General features: G+C 45.7%; 3 protein-coding genes across 3 annotated transcripts in view; 2 read left to right on the plus strand and 1 right to left on the minus strand.

The window, feature by feature from the left end:
* The window catches only part of LOC126967909 (eukaryotic translation initiation factor 3 subunit A), a 66648-nt gene that overhangs the window by 46561 nt on the left and 4936 nt on the right, over positions 1-15151 (plus strand). Inside the window, exons 5-7 of the mRNA XM_050812610.1 lie at positions 5815-6000; positions 7705-7923; positions 10213-10331. Of these exons, the coding sequence (XP_050668567.1) occupies positions 5815-6000; positions 7705-7923; positions 10213-10299 (492 nt within the window). The 3' untranslated portion in view covers positions 10300-10331. The remainder of the gene's footprint in view (positions 1-5814; positions 6001-7704; positions 7924-10212; positions 10332-15151) is intronic.
* On the plus strand, positions 1028-3564 carry LOC126967905 (uncharacterized). The gene is made up of 2 exons (XM_050812605.1): positions 1028-1219; positions 2354-3564. Exons 1-2 carry the CDS (start codon positions 1104-1106, stop codon positions 3231-3233), a joined length of 996 nt encoding a protein of 331 aa, XP_050668562.1. The 5' UTR covers positions 1028-1103; the 3' UTR covers positions 3234-3564.
* LOC126967908 (uncharacterized) lies at positions 1256-3983 on the minus strand. The gene is made up of 2 exons (XM_050812609.1): positions 3501-3983; positions 1256-2033 (listed from the first exon to the last, which is right to left on the minus strand). Exons 1-2 carry the CDS (start codon positions 3685-3687, stop codon positions 1420-1422), a joined length of 801 nt encoding a protein of 266 aa, XP_050668566.1. The 5' UTR covers positions 3688-3983; the 3' UTR covers positions 1256-1419.

Raw genomic sequence — 15151 nt, forward strand, 5'->3', positions numbered from 1 at the left:
TATCTACAGACAAACTTCATGAAATTTGACAAACATTAAAGGCATAAAAGGCATTTATTTTCTCAAAATTGATTCCTTTAGAATTATTTTTGATGCCATTTCTAATATAATAGATACTACTACCGCTTCGGAAACAAATGGCGCTCTGAGAGAGAAGAGGCGGCGCAAGAAAATCCCAGTATATCTTTTTGCGCCCTTTTTAATCATATATAGAATATTGTATTGTCATTGTTATTGCTATAAAATAATCATAATAGTCCCAGGCTGTCGGATCACTGATATTCAGCTGCGGAGTAGTAGTATTTACGACAAAGCCATTTCTTAATTAAACATTTAAATTTATTTATAGATTAAAATTTAAATTCATTATCAGTTATTAAATATCAATAGAAGGGAACTTGGAGCATATGTACTTCCAGTACTCCGGGGCTAGTCCTTCTATCTGTCTGTATGTGATGGTTATACAAAGATCAAGACCCACTCGCGATAAGTACTGAGCGGTTCACGTGTTTGTTACTTGGTGGTTAATGTATCATATGGTTTATAGTTCAAATTCGAATATTTTTATTCAAAATAGGATTTAAAATCACTTATTGAACGTCAAAAACTACCACCCATTCAAAAGAGACTGTCTCAGACCTGAGAAGAATGGGCGCAAGAAACCCAGCGGGCTTTTTTTTTAATATAAAATATGGATTACAATCTAATATCGTACAATTAACATTTGTAATTAAAGAGCCTAAGAGCGTGTCCACACGGCGCGTTGCGTTGCGTTGCGTCGTCGCAACGCAAATATTTTGACGCATAGCCGGCCACACGGGCGCTGCAGCGTTACTATGACGCAGTCAACGTTCCGTCGGCGCAGCGGCGACGCACAGTTGCGGCAAGTATTTTGAAAAAAATTCGCAGTCAGTCTATAGCAAATCATGGATCGGAAAAGACGTCTAGCATTGCTCCTATTACTACGTCACCGCCGAAATCGACGCAAGATCACAAGACGGTACTGGATCAGTCCTTTCATAAGAAATCGTGATGGACAGTTTTTTTTTTTAGAATATCGGGAGTTGCTATTAGACGAAAAGAAGTTTTATAATTTTTTTAGAATGAGTGTATCCAGCTTCGAATGTTTATTGAAGTCCTTAGAACCACACATACGAAAAAACTATACTAATATGAGGAATCCAGTGGAACCAGTAGAAATGCTGGGAATCACTTTAAGGTAACTATATAAATATATTTAAGTAATAAAAATATAACAGTTTTTTTGGTTTGTTTAATTAGTAATCAACTCACAAATAATCAGCAATTGTCATAATTTTAAATTTAGACATTATTTAAGAGAGTAATCAACTCACAAATAATCAGCAATTGTCATAATTTTAAATTTAGACATTATTTAAGAGAGATATCATCCAGTAATTACAAATTAGAAAAATCGTATTCAGTTTCTTCACTTGCTTGAGATGTTTCTGGAGATGTAATTGAATTATTAAAATCAGAAATGTATGTACTTTGAAAATTTGCTGTTTGATACCCATATGGTGGTTGGTGAGACGTTGATGGGCCACTCACATATGATGATGTTTGTCCATACCGCATTTCATCTATAATTTGTATAACTTTACTTTGGAAACGGAGAGTTTCTCGGTCGGAAAATTCTTGAATAGATGGCAATATAGCTCTGAAAAAGGACATATGGCGATTTTCCGGCTCCTTGAGAAGTTTTAGTCCTTCTCTTTCAAACTCATCCATTTGCATTGCCCTTTTGCGCGCGACTGGAACATAGCGCGGAGTGTTGTCTGTGGTAATGTCATCATTTGTAGACGTAGATTCATTGTTGATTTCTCTAGGCGAGTCTAAGCTAGATTCGGTGGCATTTTGTTCCACTTTTCTCAAAAAAAGGAGTTGATTGTATAAATGATACTTCTTCAGTTTCGTAGCGCCCGAGCCCGATTTTGATGCTTCTTTTAATTTTTTTGAATATCTGAAGTAATTATCTTTTACACTTCTCCATTTTTTTATTAAATCATTACCTGCAAAACCAATAGTAAACATGATTTAATAATTTATACATAGTGAATTTCTCGATAAAATTTAATGACATATTCAGATATCGTTAACAAACACTATGTGACCGACTCTGGAATCGTGAAAATATAACAGCTGTTACATACAAAAAGCAATACCTACTGAATCAAAATGTATGCAACAGCTGCTATTTTTTTCGCGATTCTAGAATTAATTGGTTACATAGAGAAAGTTATTTGCTATCGATGTCTGAATATGTCAGTATTTTTTTTCGGGTATCTATCTATCTCATAAATGCATATTATAATAATTATTTTCTTTTCAGATACCTAGGAAGTGGAAATTCAATAACTGATTTACATTTCAAATTCAAACGGGGAAAATCTACTATTGCATATATAATACAAAGAGTTTGTCGTGCTATATGGACCAATCTTCTTCGAGACAACATCCCTGAAGTGACAACTGAAAGTTTCCAAACAATAGCGAGGGGTTTTGATGTAAAGGCAAATTTTCCTCAATGTGTTGGTGCCATCGACGGCAAACATATCCGCGTGTGTAATCCTGCAAATAGTGGCTCACTTTTTTTTAATTATAAAGCCTTTTTTTCGATTGTGTTGCTAGCTATTGTGGATTCAAATTACAAATTCGTATTTGTCGACATCGGTGCATACGGAAAAGAATGCGATTCAACCATATTACAAAATTCTAAACTGTACGAGCTAATGATTAACAACAACTTACCACTACCTCAACCCCAGCCACTCTCTGGTAGCAATATACCAACCCCGTATGTATTTGTGGGTAACGAAGCTTTTGGACTGAGCAAACATATTATGCGTCCATATGGCGGTCAAAATCTCGACTTACAACAAAAGGTTTTCAATTACCGTCTAAGCAGAGCCAGAAGATATGTCGAATGCGCTTTTGGGATTATGGCTAACAAATGGCGCATTTTTCACAGACCGATAGACGTGTCCTATGACTTCGCTACTGACATTATAAAAGCATGTTGTGTATTACACAATTTTGTCGCTGATCGAGATGGTTTTAGACAAAGAGATAAATTTGCTATAAGTGTTGATGAATTTCTCCCAATACAACCCGTACATGAAGAACAGACAGCACCGAATGTCATAAGACAGCAATATGCGACCTATTTTATGACTAGAGGAACTCTGCCTTGGCAGCTAAATAAGGTATAATTGTATTATGAGGGTTTTCAAGATTTTCTTGCACCGCCAATTCCGCGATCAGTAAAAAAATAATATTTTATACCTACTCAGCGTAGTCTAGGTTAGTTTTGAGCTAAGTAATAAAATAGTACTCACGCTAATCTAAATTCCCTAAGTTTTAAAATTTTAGAGTGTCGAGATATTAATTTTGTACTGATCGCGGAATTGGCGGTGCAAGAAAATCTTGAAAGCCCTCTTAAATAAAAAAAAAAATAAATATCTGTACTGTGAACTCACCAACTTTATTTTTTCGTTCAGCTGTGAAATTCTCGTAATCAGGAAATAAAACTTTTGATATGTCTTCCCAGGCTTTTGTTTTTAAATTTTTATTTTTAAAATCTACGTTTGACTTGTCCCATATAATTTCCCTTTCCTGTATCAATGTAATCAAGTAATCTATGTCAATTTCTTCAATGGTATTCATTTTACCCTGCAAATAAAACTAATTACCCTGCAAATAAAACTAAATACAAAAACGTAAACGTAAAACGAAATGAGCTTCCGTGTATCCTCTCTGTCAACGCACAAGCAACTGAGCGGTGACGCTCCGACGTCGCACGAGTACACCCCCTCCCGCTTCGTCTCGGGGGCTGCTGTCCGTCATGTGTGCGTTGCGACGACGCAGCGCGCCGTGTGAACACCTTGGTTATTTGTATGTAAAACAACGCAGTGGTAGCGCTGCGTCGACGCAACGCTGACGCAACGCGCCGTGTGGACTGGCTCTGAGGGTGTTCGGTTTATTCCGTGCGGTGGCTTTCACTTTAGGGCTGGGTTGTTTTTAATGTGTGTGGATGTGATTTGTACCCTGTTTAGAGTGGGTAAGAAATATCTATATGGCGTGGTCAGGTATTACTTGTACCGGGTATGTAGTTAGATATAAAAATATTCTCCACAATTGCTTCGAGTTCGATTGATTTCATTTCAAAGTCAAAGTCAAAAATATTTTATTGACATAAAATCAAAAGATTGCTCGTCAACGTCAATCACAAAAAATACCATTCAGATACATACATATTAATTATTACACAAAAGCTTCAACATGCACATATTTTAAAAATAATACAAGGCTGAACCATAAAATCCATAAAAAACAAATATAATACTATTCAATATATTTATATATTTATTTTCTTATACTACCAACTTGTGAAACAGATAAAATTTAAATTTATTCTCACAATTAAAATGTTGCGGCTTAAGAAACGTAAACTATTTATAAAAAAAAGATTTACTGATGTGTGCTAAGTGTAAATACCTGAAACGATTTATTCGGCGATTCACTTAATTATCTGTTACATTTACCGAATGTCAATCCATAATTCACCCATATTTTGCGACACATTAGGGTGAGGTAGGTCACGCTATCATAAAAACTACTATAATATTTAGATATCCAGAAGTGAGGGGGGGATCGCGCGACAATACTGCGGTGACTGATGGTAATCAGGAGTTGGTAATTTATGTGGTTCCATTAGAATCACGCGAGGCACCGAGAGCAACTCGCGGTAAAGGTTTTTTTCTAGTCTGGCCTTTTGCATTCATAATGAATGAACGGCCGGCCTTTTCGCAAGCTATTTTCAGTTGGTTTTTTCTCGGGCGGGTGCTGGTGTGGGGGTTTGTGGGGTCGGGGAGAGGGGAGCGGTGGACTTCAGCCATTTATTCAGCGGTGTAATGACGCGACGGATACGAGAATTGCGAGCTCTGCAATTACACGCTCAAATATTCAGTAAAGATGTCGCTCGCGCTTTCAACTACGAAGCTTCTTTTTTCTTTTCTTATTTCGTCTCCCCTCCACTCCCTCCTGGCCGGGACTCGTTTCGATTCAAGAAGTTACACTGGCTGGAGTGACTGTTTTTGTCGTCAACATGCCACGGCCCGTTATGGCGACTTCCGCTCTCGACTCGTTCCAGACGACCATAACATATCTTACTCTTGCATTAAATATTCGAATAACTCCGTGGCTTTTTGTTCATTGATGCTTTCACGACGCAGTATTATATAGAGATAGCCTTAATAGTATTTGCGCTTAATTATTTTATAACTGACAACTGGTTGTTAAACAACCAACCCGCATCCGTTCGAGTCGTTCTCTTTCACGAGAGTGATATTATGAATAAGAACAGAAGGCCTACCATCAACTGTTAACTTTATTTAAAATTTTCCTTTTTTGTATGTTTTCACTATTTTTAAAAAAATATTAACAACACGATTCACTTTTTACAACTTTTTTCGAATCGCTCACTTTGACACATAAGCTATCCAGTTTAGTTTGAAATATTACCTCATGGTACGAATTAATGAACGAACTAAATCAGTCTGCGATTCAATATCGTGATTTGTCGTCAACCTAAAATAGATAGCTCTAATGACATCGTCGTACGAAATAGCAAAGCAGTTCATTTTAGGTTGTCAATTGAATCGCAATAAGAGTTCATGGTAGACCCGCAGAGCTGATAATGTACATTAAACGTGCCACCATCCGCTGGAACTCATGTCACAGTGAAGGCCACACTATGGAGTGCGGACCGTCAGTATCAGTTGATTGATGCAGGTTATCAACGGGAGTGAAGGCAGTACTGCGAGTGCCGAGGGCGGAGCGGCGCCTCGCAGCGAGGGCCGGCGGCGGGGTGCGTCCTCCCCCGCGCGGACGGCGCCCGAGAAGAGACGCTGGCCCGCGGAGCCCTACGACGAGGAGCTGGCGACGAGGGCGCCCTCGTCCGACGACGATGATACTAAGGTAGACCTCGCTAGTGTAGACGTTGGCGGTACTCGTGTGGCAGCCTCTGAACATGTTTACAGTAGTTAAATTCATATATAAAATACTCAACACTTAATGCCACTATTTTATGGACATCAAATTTTAAACAATCAAATATTAAGGCGAGGTTTTCCCAACACTTTAGGCAAAAATCGCTCGAACGTATATCTTTAAGAATCGATAGGTACGTATAGACACGGGCACGGTATCCGAGGTTCTCGAGGGTGCAGAGAGCGAATTTGAGATCATATGTGAAATCCAAGATGACCGTCGCGCAAAATCATGATTTCAACAATATGGGTATCATATCCGAGGTTCTTCAGGGTGCAGAGAACGAATTTGTCATCATTTTTGAAATCCAAGATGGCAGACGCGCAAAATTATGATTTCAACAATATGGGTATCGTATCTGAGGTTCTCGAAGGTGCAGAGAACAAATTTGGGATCATTCTTGAAATCCAGATGGCCGCCGCGCAAATTATGATTTCAACATTATGGGTATCATGTTCGAGGCTCTCGAGGGTGAAGTCGCCATGAAGCGCGTGGCCGCGAAAACGTAGAACATCCCCAATAGCTTTGTATCGTGCAGGTACGTGTGCTATTGATTGGCAACCTATATCTTATAATAAGTATTCCATAAAGGTGTACTATGTAGAACACTCATGTAGTAAATACTTATTTATACTATAAAAAATATGTGTGTGTGTGTGTGCAAGTCACACACGGTAGAAGTGAAACTTCTGAAAAGTTCCTGATTAAAAATTCTCATTGAAAAGTATTCAAAAAAGAAACAGTCGCTTCATGTAAACTGTATATTTATGAATACATTAAAAAAAAGTATAAGGATAATTGGAAACAGCTACAATTTCATTATTTTCAATTTCAAATTTAAAAAAAATTCAGGCTAGTTGAGATTGAGATGGATATAAAGAGTATATATATATCAGTAAGACTGTAAGCAGAGTGTAAGGTTTACTATTTTTCAGCTTAACTATTATTAAATATTTTAATATAAACAATTATATTACATATATAACAAATTCTGCAGCTTTATAAACCTCATATACATTGCTTGAGGCAATTATTATTGCACCTCCATCTCGTGAGCTTACTAATTTGTGGTACTCAAACTTACTGTTTACAGTTAACAAGTCGATGCAACCCATTCATGTTAAATGGTGACAAAGAGATCTTACCACGAAGCCAACTATATATATACACTATTTGCTATATATATTCACAAACTTGGTTATGATCAAGACATTATACCTCCATTTTCTTCTATGTTATCTATATTATAACCGTAACCGTTACCAATGATCCCAAATTCGTTCTGTGCACCCTCGAGAACCTTGGATACGATACCCATATTGTTGAAATCATAATTTTGCGCGTCGGCCATCTTGGATTTCATAAATGATCACAAATTCGTTCTCTGCACCCTCAAGAACCTCGGATATGATACCCATATTGTTGAAATCATAATTTTGCGCGGCGGCCATCTTGGATTTCACATATGATCCCAAATTCGTTCTCTGCACCCTCGAGAACCTCGGATACGATACCCATATTGTTGAAATGGGGGACAAGAAGACCTTGTGGACTGCAGGGGTTACAGTGAGCGGGATGTACATGTGATGATGTAGGCGTGTGAAGGCTTTCAGTAGTGGTGTCACGTTGCAGGTGGAGACGCCGGTGCGGTTCCGCACGTCGCCGCCGCTGGAGGCGCTCAAGCCACGGCGTGCGGGCGGGGTGTGTGCGGGCGGGGCGGGTGTCTGCGGGGCGAGCGCGGGGGGCGGGGGCGGGGGCGGGCCCTCGCCGCCGTCGCCGCGCCGCCGCCGCATGCCGCTGCCGCCGCCGCGGAGACACCGGCCGGCGCTCGACTTTGATAAAATGCAACAGGTTACTATTCAGTTCTTCTTCAGCATGCAGGCCACAAGTTACGATATCATCCCCACGACTATTAATCATCGTAACTCCGATGCCGACCAACTCTAACATGAACTAGAAGCGGTGAAGGCATGAAGCTGTTACTCCCACATTGCCTTGCAGCCTTTTTCGTGTCATTTGTACTAAAACAATAGACAGTAATAATAAGTATAGTTTATGCCTTTTATGTAATATAAAATGGAAAAACTGTCGAGAAAGTCGTTTAGTGTCAATGACACTGAGTAACATAGGCGCACGAAAAAAGTAAGTGGAAGTGACGATGAAAAAAGCCTTGGGTTACTGTAATGATCTGGCTAGCCGTCTCTTTTTCTTCGAGACGTTAATTGAGTAACTGTTGGGTAATGCAGGATAAAAAGTAAAAGATGCTCTTTACTATTTTATGTTGAATAAACGTCAAATCGTGCCGTTCCTTATTTAGCTTAGCAAACAGCTAGTTTAGCGACCGCATGATTTGACAATGTATGTGACGATGCATAATTAGTTAGCATATGTCCACGTTCCCGTAGTGCTAGCCGGTGCAGCGCCGTACATCTAGTATGGCCCCCGGGAATGAGACATTTTATATATTAATTTATGTATTATTTCGCATCCTTTTAGCTTTCTGTATGGATTTACTCTCGACTGGCCGACTCTATGACTTAGTTTTTTTGTTGCTCTTATGTTTGTTCATGGTTGATTAAATCTTTAGCAGGTGTACTGTAACTGTCAACCACTATAACAATTCGAAAGGGACCTCGTACCGAATATTATTAGAGTTGGTGACCAAAGCCAAGCACTATCTATAGGCCACGGAAGGTCGGTCTGGTAAGATACTTCTGAAATACGAATTCCGCGCCCAATTTCGATAGCGTGTTGAGAGTTTTGGAAAGTTACTTTGAACCAAATCAATTCCTAGAAGTGTCATTCATGGCAAATTGGGCCGACCAGGGGACTAACAAGGTTGCGGCAATAATCTTTAAGATAGATGCGATGGTGTCTGTGCAGCGGCAGAGCCAACATGTTGAAGGCTTCGTTACGATTCCTCGTGCTCTCGTTTATCCCCCACCAAGCCGTTGTAATTACTTGGTTTTATAAAAGCTCTGTTAAACTGAAACTGGTTAATTTTTATTCAAGTAAGACTATTATTATCCAAATTAATATTTAAAATCACTTCGATATGCGACGATTGCGATTTGGATTTATTGTGTGGTTTGCAAAAAAGAAGATACGGTTAGTTTAGTCGTCATTAATATTATTGTGACCCGGCCTCTACATTGCTCGATAAGTTGACGGGAGTTAAGGATAGTGTGGATTCATTCATTTGAAATATAAGCATGTAAAGATAAACGATATATTAAAAATCTTCAAATTAATTTACCTAAAAATACAAAAGACCTATGGGGCCATTTGACTAATATTGTGAAATATATACATGAATTAGCAATAATATTTAACGAATGCATAGATGAGGGTGTGTTCCCTGAACTCATGAAATACAGCGAAGTTATACCTTTGTTTAAATCGGGTATTTCTTTTGACCCTGCAAATTTCAGGCCTATTTCAGTGCTGCTTGTTGTTAGTAAAATTTTTGAAAAACTTTTGCTTCAACAGCTACTAATGCATTTTTGTAAATTAATGAACAAAAATCAATTTGGTTTCACTAGGGGTTTATCAACAATTAATGCGGGTACAAGACTCATTGAGCACATATTTGATGCCTGGGAAGAGTCACAGGATGCATTGGGCATTTTTTGTGATTTGTCCAAAGCATTTGACTGCGTCTACAATGAAACTTTACTCCTAAAACTAAAGCATTATGGAGTGAAAAATAGAGCCCTAAATCTGTTAAAACCAAATTTAAGCAAAGGAGTTCAGATAGTCGATGTAAATGGCAAACGGTCTTCGGGTAAACCTGTGGGAATAGGGGTTCCACAGGGTTCTATTCTCGATCCTTTCTTGTTTCTTATATATATTTACGATCTACCATTTGTGGAAGATGATAGATTGTGTTGTTTGCTGATGATACGTCACTTATTATTAAAGTGAAGCGACGTGCAGATATTGATGACGATTGATTTATTGATTGACTGTATTGTATTGATGATCTTTTATGCCTTTCATTAATGTCGGATAACTTCCAAAAAAAACTTTTACTTACGTTACGTTACTTTAAAAGAGCCGAGCAGAGGCCGGGTGCGACCCCGGGTACGTAACAATATGGGTGTCGTGATCGTTGCTTGACCGTCGTGTCTTTCGTTCCAGCTGAAGGTGAGCGGCGCGGGCGGCGTGCGGTCGTGGCGCGCGGTTGGCGGCGCGCACGGCGGGGAGCTCTCCGTGTTCTGCTGGTGAGGGAGCGACGCCCGCCCCCCACACACGCTCCCGTTAGTATACCGCTCACACACGCCCCCCACACACGCTCCCGTTAGTATACCGCTCACACACGCCCCCCACACACGCTCCCGTTAGTATACCGCTCACACACGCCCCCCACACACGCCCCCGTTAGTATACCGCTCACACACGCCCCCCACACACGCTCCCGTTAGTATACCGCTCACACACGCCCCCCACACACGCTCCCGTTAGTATACCGCTCACACACGCCCCCCACACACGCCCCCGTTAGTATACCGCTCACACACGCTCCCGTTAGTATACCGCTCACACACGCCCCCCACACACGCTCCCATTAGTATACCGCTCACACACGCTCCCGTTAGTATACCGCTCACACACGCCCCCCACACACGCTCCCGTTAGTATACCGCTCAAACACGCCCCCCACACACGCTCCTGTTAGTATACCGCTCAAACACGCCCCCCACTCACGCTCCCGTTAGTATACCGCTCACACACGCCCCCCACACACGCTCCCGTTAGTATACCGCTCACACACGCCCCCCACACACGCTCCCGTTAGTATACCGCTCACACACGCCCCCCACACACGCTCCCGTTAGTATACCGCTCACACACGCCCCCCACACACGCCCCCGTTAGTATACCGCTCACACACGCCCACCACACACGCTCCCGTTAGTATACCGCTCACACACGCCCCCCACACACGCTCCCGTTAGTATACCGCTCACACACGCCCCCCACACACGCTCCCGTTAGTATACCGCTCACACACGCCCCCCACACACGCCCCCGTTAGTATACCGCTCACACACGCTCCCGTTAGTATACCGCTCACACACGCCCCCCACACACGCTCCCGTTAGTATACCGCTCAAACACGCCCCCCACACACGCTCCCGTTAGTATACCGCTCACACACGCCCCCCACACACGCTCCCGTTAGTATACCGCTCACACACGCCCCCCACACACGCCCCCGTTAGTATACCGCTCACACACGCTCCCGTTAGTATACCGCTCACACACGCCCCCCACACACGCTCCCGTTAGTATACCGCTCACACACGCCCCCGTTAGTATACCGCTCACACACGCTCCCGTTAGTATACCGCTCACACACGCCCCCCACACACGCTCCCGTTAGTATACCGCTCACACACGCCCCCCACACACGCTCCCGTTAGTATACCGCTCACACACGCCCCCCACACACGCCCCCGTTAGTATACCGCTCACACACGCTCCCGTTAGTATACCGCTCACACACGCCCCCCACACACGCTCCCGTTAGTATACCGCTCACACACGCTCCCGTTAGTATACCGCTCACACACGCCCCCCACACACGCTCCCGTTAGTATACCGCTCAAACACGCCCCCCACACACGCTCCTGTTAGTATACCGCTCAAACACGCCCCCCACTCACGCTCCCGTTAGTATACCGCTCACACACGCCCCCCACACACGCTCCCGTTAATATACCGCTCACACACGCATACCCCACACACGCTCCCGTTATTATACCGCTCACACACGCCAGCCACACACGCTCCCGTTAGTATACCGCTCACACATGCCCCCCACACACGCTCCCGTTAGTATACCGCTCAAACACGCCCCCCACACACGCGCCCGTTAGTATACCGCTCACACAGACCCCGCACACACGCTCCCGTTAGTATACCGCTCACACACGCCCCCCACACACGCTCCCGTTAGTATACCACTCACACACATCCCTCCCCACACACGCTCCCGTTAGTATACCGGGCAAACACGCCCCCCACTCACGCTCCCGTTAGAATACCGCTCACACACGCACCCCACACACGCTCCCGTTAGTATACCGCTCACACACGCTCCCGTTAGTATACCGCTCACACACGCTCCCCACACACGCTCCCGTTAGTATACCGCTCACACACGCCCCCCACACCAGCTCCCGTTAGTATACCGCTCACACAGGCCCCCCACACACGCTCCCGTTAGTATACCGCTCAAACACGCCCCCCACACACGCTCCCGTTAGTATACCGCTCACACACGCTCCCGTTAGTATACCGCTCACACACGCCCCCCACACACACTCCCGTTAGTATACCGCTCACACACGCCCCCCACACACGTTCCCGTTAGTATACCGCTCACACACGCTCCCGTTAGTATACCGCTCACAGACGCCCCCCACACACGCTCCCGTTAGTATACCGCTCACACACGCCCCCCCACACACGCTCCCGTTAGTATACCGCTCACACACCACGCTCCCGTTAGTATACCACTCACACACCACGCTCCCGTTAGTATACCGCACACATACCACGCTCCCGTTACTATACCGCTCACAAACCACGGTCCCGTTAGTATACCCCTCACACACCACTCTCCCGTTAGTATACCGCTCAACAACCACGCTCCCGTTAGTATACCGCTCACACACCACGCTCCCGTTAGTATACCACTCACACACCACGCTCCCGTTAGTATACCGCTCACACACCACGCTCCCGTTGGAATACCGCTCACACACGGACCACACACCACGCTCCCGTTAGTATACCGCTCACACACGCCCCCCACACACGCTCCCGTTAGTATACCGCTCACACACGCCCCCCACACACGCTCCCGTTAGTATACCGCTCACACACGCCCCCCACACACGCCCCCGTTAGTATACCGCTCACACACGCTCCCGTTAGTATACCGCTCACACACGCCCCCCACACACGCTCCCGTTAGTATACCGCTCACACACGCTCCCGTTAGTATACCGCTCACACACGCCCCCCACACACGCTCCCGTTAGTATACCGCTCAAACACGCCCCCCACACACGCTCCTGTTAGTATACCGCTCAAACACGCCCCCCACTCACGCTCCCGTTAGTATACCGCTCACACACGCCCCCCACACACGCTCCCGTTAATATACCGCTCACACACGCATACCCCACACACGCTCCCGTTATTATACCGCTCACACACGCCAGCCACACACGCTCCCGTTAGTATACCGCTCACACATGCCCCCCACACACGCTCCCGTTAGTATACCGCTCAAACACGCCCCCCACACACGCGCCCGTTAGTATACCGCTCACACAGACCCCGCACACACGCTCCCGTTAGTATACCGCTCACACACGCCCCCCACACACGCTCCCGTTAGTATACCACTCACACACATCCCTCCCCACACACGCTCCCGTTAGTATACCGGGCAAACACGCCCCCCACTCACGCTCCCGTTAGAATACCGCTCACACACGCACCCCACACACGCTCCCGTTAGTATACCGCTCACACACGCTCCCGTTAGTATACCGCTCACACACGCTCCCCACACACGCTCCCGTTAGTATACCGCTCACACACGCCCCCCACACCAGCTCCCGTTAGTATACCGCTCACACAGGCCCCCCACACACGCTCCCGTTAGTATACCGCTCAAACACGCCCCCCACACACGCTCCCGTTAGTATACCGCTCACACACGCTCCCGTTAGTATACCGCTCACACACGCCCCCCACACACACTCCCGTTAGTATACCGCTCACACACGCCCCCCACACACGTTCCCGTTAGTATACCGCTCACACACGCTCCCGTTAGTATACCGCTCACAGACGCCCCCCACACACGCTCCCGTTAGTATACCGCTCACACACGCCCCCCACACACGCTCCCGTTAGTATACCGCTCACACACCACGCTCCCGTTAGTATACCACTCACACACCACGCTCCCGTTAGTATACCGCACACATACCACGCTCCCGTTACTATACCGCTCACAAACCACGGTCCCGTTAGTATACCCCTCACACACCACTCTCCCGTTAGTATACCGCTCAACAACCACGCTCCCGTTAGTATACCGCTCACACACCACGCTCCCGTTAGTATACCACTCACACACCACGCTCCCGTTAGTATACCGCTCACACACCACGCTCCCGTTGGAATACCGCTCACACACGGACCACACACCACGCTCCCGTTAGTATACCGCTCACACACGCCCCCCACACACGCTCCCGTTAGTATACCGCTCACACACGCCCCCCACACACGCTCCCGTTAGTATACCGCTCACACACGCCCCCCACACACGCCCCCGTTAGTATACCGCTCACACACGCTCCCGTTAGTATACCGCTCACACACGCCCCCCACACACGCTCCCGTTAGTATACCGCTCACACACGCTCCCGTTAGTATACCGCTCACACACGCCCCCCACACACGCTCCCGTTAGTATACCGCTCAAACACGCCCCCCACACACGCTCCTGTTAGTATACCGCTCAAACACGCCCCCCACTCACGCTCCCGTTAGTATACCGCTCACACACGCCCCCCACACACGCTCCCGTTAATATACCGCTCACACACGCATACCCCACACACGCTCCCGTTATTATACCGCTCACACACGCCAGCCACACACGCTCCCGTTAGTATACCGCTCACACATGCCCCCCACACACGCTCCCGTTAGTATACCGCTCAAACACGCCCCCCACACACGCGCCCGTTAGTATACCGCTCACACAGACCCCGCACACACGCTCCCGTTAGTATACCGCTCACACACGCCCCCCACACACGCTCCCGTTAGTATACCACTCACACACATCCCTCCCCACACACGCTCCCGTTAGTATACCGGGCAAACACGCCCCCCACTCACGCTCCCGTTAGAATACCGCTCACACACGCACCCCACACACGCTCCCGTTAGTATACCGCTCACACACGCTCCCGTTAGTATACCGCTCACACACGCTCCCCACACACGCTCCCGTTAGTATACCGCTCACACACGCCCCCCA

Source organism: Leptidea sinapis, chromosome 14 (assembly GCF_905404315.1).
Source record: "Leptidea sinapis chromosome 14, ilLepSina1.1, whole genome shotgun sequence".
NCBI lineage: Eukaryota > Metazoa > Arthropoda > Insecta > Lepidoptera > Pieridae > Leptidea > Leptidea sinapis.